At 45.3% G+C, this 9087-nt stretch overlaps 1 protein-coding gene across 1 annotated transcript; it reads right to left on the bottom strand.

Annotated features, from left to right (window-relative positions):
• Window positions 1–614: 614 nt before the first annotated feature.
• On the bottom strand, window positions 615–9042 carry LOC142900443 (methylmalonate-semialdehyde/malonate-semialdehyde dehydrogenase [acylating], mitochondrial-like). Its single transcript, XM_076044742.1, has 12 exons — window positions 8880–9042; window positions 8495–8536; window positions 7077–7151; window positions 6262–6423; window positions 6031–6109; window positions 5006–5308; window positions 4734–4855; window positions 3987–4176; window positions 3721–3902; window positions 2967–3146; window positions 2059–2157; window positions 615–1454 (listed from the first exon to the last, which is right to left on the bottom strand). The coding sequence occupies exons 1-12, from the start codon at window positions 8913–8915 to the stop codon at window positions 1350–1352; spliced, it is 1575 nt and encodes a 524-aa protein (XP_075900857.1). The 5' UTR covers window positions 8916–9042; the 3' UTR covers window positions 615–1349.
• Between the last annotated feature and the right edge of the window lie 45 nt (window positions 9043–9087).

Here is a 9087-nt window from a genome sequence, read left to right as displayed (position 1 = left end):
AACAGCAGTTTGTGCATAAAATGCAAATAAATAAATGTCCCATATTAAGTCAACCAATCAAAATGCTTGGCTGCGCAAGGAGGAAGACAATATAAAATACATTGTATTAAATGATCCGTACTAAAAACATTTCACAATTAGCTGGCTCTATTCTGCAGATGAACACGTTCAGTAATGCCAGTGGCTATTAAGCTACTGCATAACATTTAAGCTGTAAACAAAGGGTTGAAAACATTTTTCTTCCGGCCACTATGAAATGATGCATGTTGTCCACTGGCATCTGGGACAACAAAAAAAAAAAGATCTGAAAACTTGAGTACTATGCGGCTTTTGAGTCATTTACACCCACAGGTTTCAAAGAGGCATCTTAACAGGCCGACAGAACAACACAACCACATGTAGAAGTCAGGGTTACATGAGCCAATTCTCTTTTTTTATTCACACAGTGAACTACATACTCAAACAGTCGTCGTCACTAACATTCAGCCATGACCTAAGAGCTTTGTTGGGGCACAAATGTTGAAGCAGCTCAAATGCTTTCAACAAATAAAAATAATTAGTTTTGCACATTCACAACCGCAGCACAACCAACAAGCCGTTATCACAGGAATTTCTTTGCGAAGTGGAGATCAGGAGTCACGTGGAGTGCTGCATTTCAGCTTCATCGCAATAGTACAAAATTATATACACTGGTATTGAAATCACCTGATTATTTAACCCATCACTGCTCAAGTATAAATGACACGCCGTGAGATACAGTGGAAAACTGTGGTGAGGAAAACTGAAAAAACAGAGATGACAGAAAATGGGCGTGTCTTTGCCTTAATGCACATGCTCCATTTATGTCTAGACAACAACAACAACCTCTCAGAACAAAAACAATACAAAAACAACAGCACAAAGACATGACACTGGTGGCAACCCATTCCTGCTTTACTGGCAGAAGCCCAGATAAACTGGACACATACATATAACACCAGTGTTCTGGCAAGACAGAGACATGGACGAATGAGTGACTAAAGTTCAAAAAACAAAGTTTGGACACAAACCAGAAATTTGGGTACAAAACACAACACTGTACACACTCACACTACCCATCCATTTCATCAACAGTTCACGTCAGTTTGCCAAACCAGCTGCTATTTGCATTGTGTGTGTGCTTGAGTAACAACATCGTCCTGGAGTTCAACCGATAGCTAACAAGGTCATTTCTAAGTGCGAATGCTTCTGAAAGGAACCGCGGGGACGGGACGGCGCCTCCCTCAGCTCCTTCTGTCAGGTCTCTTCTTAAGGCGTGTGAGAAGTTGTGGGCGGGGGACGGGGGGGCACAAGCCGGCCGTGCAGCCACGTTAGCGGCCCATGGTCGGCATGGTGACGGCGGGGCTGGTCACCGTGGCGTCCTCGGCCTTCCACTGTGACGTGACGGTCTTGATCTGAGTGTAGAACTGGATGCCCTGGTGGCGGCGAAAGAGAACTGCGGCGTCAGCTCCACAGCAACTGTAGCTGCGTTTCCGTGACAGTTTTTTGCAAAATAAAAGCGATATTTCTAAAACTTTCGACAATTTCGACAAAGCACGGTTGCGATTCGCGGGTGTTTCCATTGAATGGTGTGAAGTGCATGAGCCGTGATTCGCGTAAAATTCTGCGGGATGAGATTTTACAAGAATTATAATCGCTTTTGTTTGTTTGCTGTCAAGAATGGTTGTCACATTTTTCTCTTTGATTACTTAAACAATTCCGTGTCGTCCTCCGTACAAACATAAAATGCCGTTTTTACTTGAAGTGAACTGGTCATGTGACCCAGCAAAACCTTTTAGCAACATTTGAGAGGTTTTTACAAGTTTAGGCATTCTCATAACTCCTCTCTTTTCGTTGACTTTTGAGTAGCTCTCCCCAGTGGCCTCTTCGGTTACCAATTTTTATTTTTATTTTTTAAATATAGGTCAATGTGTATGCACTCTATTAACTTTTATTGTGAAGCACATTGGTGCAGCTTTGCCGTTTGTAAACGTGCTGTATAAATAAAAAAAAAATGACCTGACTCGCAGCTGCTTTTACCTGCTTGCCGTAGAAGTTGGTGTCTCCTCTGAAGGAACCTCTGGAGCCGGTGAAGGAGAACATGGGGAGGGGCACCGGGATGGGAACGTTGACTCCAATCTGGAGTGCAGCATTGACACAAATTAGTAAAAACCATACAAAGCGACAACAGCAGGAGTACAAATAAAGCCCCCCACATTTTTTTTTTTTTTTGTGCTACAAGGTGCAAGACCGGTGACAGGACCCCTTTTCTTTCCATCTTCACACCATTTTTTTCATGCCAGACTGCAGTGAAGCAGCCTCACCTGCTTGGTTATAATAATCAAAACACCTGCTTCCGCTAAAAATGCTTTGCTGTATTTTGCAAGTGCAGCTTGAGATGAAAAACCAAGGATGTCTTCGAGGCTTCCACAGACGCCGACCTGCGTCTCACTAGCCCTGCTTCTCCAAGATTAGCGACAGCAAGCACCAATGCGTTTATTTATTTATCCACATCATCATTCTGCTGTTCTTGTGATTGTGTAACTGACTGCGTTTGATTGGCGTGTAATCACATCCTATGGGTTCTTAGTCACGCCCAGTGGTCACGCAATTCTCTTTTCCACCACCAGCTGCAATTTACGCATTAGATCTCCACTATAGACTCGGTAAACAGTTGGGTGCAACCCAGTTTGGAATGAAAACAATGCTGTGTTCAGGTTTACGCCGATTACAACGGTTACATTACAGAACAGTTCCAAGCTTTTTTTTGGGGGGCGGGGGGGCGCAGATTCTGCTGATTTTGGCAAAGACCCAATGCATCACCTCAGTTTTTCTGCTTTATCCCTCGTGATCACTTTGCTCCGTCTTAGGTCACCAACAGTGAAACTCCTTGCATCTCTTTAAAATTTTCCTCATTGATGACGCATTGCTTTTTTAAAGCCCCTTACCTGGCCAACATCCACTTCGTGCGTGTATTTGCGCGCCGTTGCACCGTTGGAGGTGAAGATGGCGGTGCCGTTGCCGTAGGGGTTTCCGTTGACCAAGGAAATGGCGTGGTCGAGATCGTCGGCCTGCAGGACGATGAGCACCGGTCCAAAGATCTCCTCTTTGTAGCACGTCATGTCAGGCTAGAGGACACAAAGCGGAGTGGCGCGTGTTCAAGACACCTGGTTAATGCTCAGCAACGCCTGTCGTCCAATATTTCTTTAAGTCTCAGCAGCCATAACACAAACTGCAAAACCCCCGGGGGAAGATACACAGCCTTAGATTGTGGCTTATAAGTCGCGCATAAGCCGTGACGGTTAAATATTTTGGATGGGCGGAAAAAGAAAAAGAAAAAATCTGTTCCATACGCTATAAATTTAGAGTAGCAAAACTTCACGCTTAAGAGTCAAAGCACTTTATCAGCTTAGCAGACCTGGAAATACATCCCATTTTCCTGGGGATATAGCGGAGCTATAGAGCAGATACACATAATAAGAAATACACTTGACATGATGAATTTTAAGGTAAACTTTGCGGCAAACTGGATGAATGTAGAGTGAATAAAAATGACACAAGGTCTGGCAAAATGGCATTCAACACGTTAAATGAAAAGAACTACTGGATGTAAAATACACGACGACATGAACAATGAAGACTGCGAATAAAAAAGTTTTTTTTTTCTCCATCACAAAGATTTCAGTTGACTTCACATCTCACCGTGACATTGGTCAGGATTGTAGGTCCCACAAAGTTTCCATTTTCGTAGCCTTTGACCTTTGCGTTCCTCCCGTCCAGCAGCAGCTTGGCACCTTCGTCCACGCCGCTCTGGATCAGAGACTCCACCCGAACCTTGGCCTCCGGGGAGATCAGGGGCCCCACGTCTGCGCCGGGCTGATCGCCTACAAGGACAGGCCACAGTTTATTCAAACACATCGGGGAAAAATTAAATAAATAAAAAATTGAAATAATAATAGTGAAGTTACCTGCATTCACGCGCAGAGACTTGGAGCGCTCCACCAGCTCCGGCAGCCACTCTTGGGACTCGCCCACGAATATGGCCGTAGAGAGCGCCATGCAGCGCTGGCCGGCCGCCCCGAAGGCGGCGCCCACCAGCTGGTTGATGGTGTTCTCCTTGTTGGCGTCGGGCATCACCACGCCGTGGTTCTTGGCTCCCTGAAGTGAGGAAATGTGGGACAACGCTCGGCGGGGGATTCTCTCCACTCACATTAAACACAGGCAGCGCACTTTGCTAATCGCATCAGCGTGATTGGCAGCTGCAGCTCCGAGGCCGTCGTCTTGGTAACGGCGCTGGAAAATGTGTGCGATGTTATTTTATTTTTTTCCGAGACTGAAGTGAGTATATTTCATTTTCCTACTCTGCCTCGTCTGCATTCTGGTGGCGGGGGGGGGGGGGGGGATTGGGGACTGGAGTCTATCCCAACCCCTGTCAGTCTGAGGGCGAAGTGAGTATATTATGTTCAGCAAATGTCAAAGAGGATCATTAAGCCCAAACTGAAATGTCACTCATTTGCTAATCACCACCGTTTATGGCGTTTCGATTCACATTTGCAAGTCTCTAGAGTTCTGGATGAAGCCAGACGAGCAGTAAGTTAGGTTCCTCCTCCGCTTTTCTAAATGTTCATGGCTTCAGTCGTGTTTGCATTGGGTGGAAATGTGTGTGTTTAACTCCAGGAACAGTCTTCTGTTCCTGGAGTTGCGCTGGCGCCTACCATGTTGGATTGCACCCTCTTGCCGTTCTTGGAACCCCGCTCGTAGATGTACTCGCCGGCAGAATTGGAGCCCACGAAGCTGATGGCTTGGATGGCTGGATGGTCGCAGATGAAGTTCACCGCTACACAAACAAACACACACGCACACACACAAAAAAAAAAGACATTTTCCTGCTGCACCCAATATTCAAATGTTTCAGTATACAGGGTGTAATATAGCACCGTCTCATGCAGCATTTTGCATGCGCCCTGCTTGGAAACAATAGACTCACCTGCGTGTTGGCCGTGGATAATGTTTACAGTGCCATCTGGTGCGCCGGCGTCCTGCAGCATTTTGGTGAGCAGCATGGTGCATCCTGGGACGCGCTCGGAGGGCTTCATCAGGTAGGTGTTGCCGCACACCATGCCGAGGGGGAACATCCACAGGGGGATCATGGCGGGGAAGTTGAAGGGGGCGATGCCGGCGCACACGCCGATGGGCAGGCGGTAGGTGAAGGTGTCCATGTCCTTGGTGATGGAAGGCAGCGTCTCCCCGAGCATGAGGGAGGTGATGCTGCACGCGTGCTCGACCACCTCTGGGAGGAGAGAGCGAGGATGAAGAGGAGAACAATGAGGAGGAGGGAGAGGAGGATGGCTAGAAAAAGGCACCTAGGAATTTCTAAACAATAGGCACACAGCAGATGATGATTCGCTCCACACTGTGAGGAATCTCCCAAGCTGCCGCTGCACCTCCAGATGCCGTTCTTCTTATTGGCGGATAGGTTTTTTTTTTTTAGGTTAGCGTGCCAGCAGAGCGCGAGGCATCCCAAACGACTGGGAGCGCGACCAAGTTGGCTGCTAGCGTCTCATAATAAGCAAAATATAGACTTTATTTCCAAGTTTGCTGGAGTCCCTTCACTTCTCAGCGTGGCTGCAATTCGATGCGAGCCTGCCAAAGCACTCACACACACACACACAAGCACTCTGTAGCAGCATAATTATTATTAGTATTTTTTTTTATATAGCAGAGGACTACAAGCAGATCCTGAAAAGCATAAAACCAAACTTGGCAGTCACTTTTGCAGGGTCACATTATCCTATATTACACCCACTTATTTTCAGATCTTTATCACTCTTGTCGGGCTCGGGTAGCGCATGAGACGGGATTAATTATCCCCCCAAAAATACAGATGAACACACAAACACTTGAGTGACGATCTACAATGTAAATAGTCATGAGAATGCAAGAGAAGCCATTAAATCAGAAGTATGCGTCCAAACTAGTATGTATTTATAATGTATCAAGTGTTTTACTCACGCAGTCCCCTGAAAACATCTCCCTCTGCATCAGCCAGAGTCTTGCCCTGCTCCAATGTGATTATTTTGGCCAGCTCTTTCTGAAAAGGGTGGGAAAAACAAAACAAAAAACAAAACAATGATTCATTCAAAATGCCAGCAAGGGCATAAAACGCTGATGCATATCTAACTGGAAGCGGAAGAATAGCAGACAAGATAAAAATGGACACTGGTGATTTTTTTCCCTCCTTACAATGTTGTCCTTGATGATCTGCTGGTAGCGCAGGAAGATCTGCTGGCGGCTGAGGATGGAGGTCTCGGACCAGGACTGGAAGGCTCTGGAGCAGGAGTTCACCGCCGCCAGCATCTCCTCCTGGGTAGCTTTGGGTACACGTGTCACCACCTCATTAGTAGCCTGCGGAGCAAGAAACAGCCCGAATCAGACGTGATGACCGGGAGCAATGTATGGGCGGGGAGGGAATCATTATCGCACTTGGGAGTTATTAATATTAATGAGCAAATGATTGTTTTTTTTCCTCCCTTCATTTTTCAGGTTTGATATGTGATAAAAGAAGACAGCTCGGTTTTTTTTCTTCCCCCCCATGCATGTCATTAATATTGAATCTTGGCCTGCCAATGGCTTCGACTTCAAAAGCTTCACAGTTTCGCAGATGGAGTGGAAGATTAAAAAAAAACAAAAAAGCATTTGTCGCAGTAAAGAATGAGGTCTTCTATCGTTAACTGGGAAAAATGAAGACATGCGTTCCATAGGTGGTTCCCTATGATGTCTCTGGCAAACAGAATCAGGGAACTAACATAAAAATGCTCTCTCACACAACCAAATATGGAAAATCACACAACCATACTGAATCTACCACCCACTTTAAGTAAAAAAATAAATTAAATAAAACACTGAAACGGTGACTTAAAATATAAAACAAAAGAGTTCCTGAATGAGGTCGACGGACATCAAGTTCCATGTTCCAGTGAAAGTTCTGACATATAACATAAAGTGAACCGGAGCCTCTCCAAAAGGTCAAGGACGGCTCACGTAACGTCGATACTCACTGGGTTGTGAATGTCGATCCACTCGCTCGTGTTGGACTCCACAAACTTGCCATCAATGAACAGCTTGGTGGTGGGCTGAGGGGACCATAGAGGTATATGATTAAACCTGTATGGTTACAGTGCAGTCTACTAGAACAACCCAGCCAGCCAGTCACCCCCCGACCCCTCCACCACATCCAGGCTGTTTGAACAATTCTTAAACATTGTTGCTAGTTGATCTAATTGAATTTACAAATAAAATAAAAAATGGAAGCCTTCAGGTTTGAGTTGATTGAACTTTTTTGGTCCAAAAATAAATAAATAAATAAAATAAAATATTTTTATTTACATATGACACACATTTTCTGACAATTGCAAATTTTAGGAATTCAAAACTGCCGCAACAGATTTTAAACTGAGTCCAACGTCTCTTAACACATTGCGCTCGTCTCTCCGCCACAGTTACGACTCGTGTGCCTCTGCACGGCGATAGATTCCTTCAAACATCTGCGTCTGTGCCGGCTCATATTACACTGAACAGCTGACAGCGCTTCAGCGCAGCAATCACCTGGTTTGTTATGAGTTTAAATCAAGTCCTTTTACAGGACGCCAGAGGTTCAAATATATGGGGTGCTGTAATGGAAATGCAAATTCAGAGACCCCCCCACCCCCCAAATGACAGGCGCAGGTATGCGTGACAGCCAGCCAAGTGTTATCTTATTCCATATACATTTATTCACAGCACAGCAGTTGTCAGCAGAGACGCAAGATGTTGCCAGAAGTTAGAAACGGTGTGAAATCGCAACAAATGCGTTTTATTGCTGCAGATGGATTCCTTTAGTTTAGCAGCTCAGCAATTTTTTAAGATGAACTGTGCATCTAAAAACTTCAGCACATCACTGTGCAGCTTCTGATGAGTTATGCAGTACAAGGCCTCTCTCTCTCTCTCTCTGTTGTGGCACCTGCTACATCATGTCCTGAGGAACCAGTTTCTCCAGTGAAAATGCTTCACGCAACCTGAATATTCAAAAAGGTCTTTCAACCCACCAGCAGCTTATTTTCTACTTGCAAAGAAAGAGTCAAGGTTAATGGAAATACAGTGTCTGACTTTCTTTTTTTCTTTCTTTTTTTAAAGATGATTTCACTGACAACTTACACAATTGAAATTTTAAAAAAAATAAATCTTTTGGAACAACTCAACCATGCATCACATAATCGTTCACCATTTTTCATTTCTTAAAAGGCAGAAACAATGATGTTACGTCGGACAAAAACTTTTCTAGGATCAAATTTTGTAGCCGATATTACACAACAAGCACATGAGAGAACAAGTCATCCGATAACGTTTCCAGACCTTATGACGCCGAGTTTCACAAACACATTGTTTATTGTACTTTTAAATTGCAATTGCAAATTTGCATTTGAGTAGAAGGTCTTACCACAGAGGAGGCGGAGTAACAGCGAGCCAGCTGGAGGGGGACCTGCAGAGGGTTGGAGAGCCAGTCAGTAGTCAAACTCAAACCACTCATCGAGTGAGTCTTCTTACGACAACCAGCTAAACTGAAATGCAACGTCCCTGAACAGTTTCGCAAAAATGCGTTGAAAACACAACATCATCCCATGCTGACTCGAATTGAACAGCACACAAACAGTGTAAAGTTTACACAAACGGAGAGTCGGCCAGCGTGTTGGCTAGCCAAGGACTCTGCTAGCTAGCACGGCAGCTCGCAGAGTTACGTAAGCGTCAAACAAAGTCATGTGGCAGCTTAAAGATGCCAATGCATTGACATTTGCAAAAGGGAAAAAACAATTTGTTTGTTTTACCCTCTTGCCCAGAACCGAGCGGAGAATTGCTGCCATTTTGGGGTGAAACGCGGGTTGACTGCTAACTCCTTCGGAAGCCCTTCAACCCTGGACACGAGACACTGGAGCGAGCGCCCACCGACTGTTATGCACAACGCGCGGATGAATACCCACACTGCGCATGTGTACGATCTACAAGACATCTGCGCCGCGGATGTCAATTTGCCGT

Source organism: Nelusetta ayraudi, unplaced genomic scaffold, assembly GCF_046127955.1.
Source record: "Nelusetta ayraudi isolate G7.1 ecotype Tasmania unplaced genomic scaffold, CSIRO-AGI_Nayr_v1 ptg000082l, whole genome shotgun sequence".
Lineage (NCBI taxonomy): Eukaryota > Metazoa > Chordata > Actinopteri > Tetraodontiformes > Monacanthidae > Nelusetta > Nelusetta ayraudi.
The sequence above is the reverse complement of the archived record's forward strand: the minus strand, read 5'-3'. Positions and strand labels throughout refer to the sequence as shown.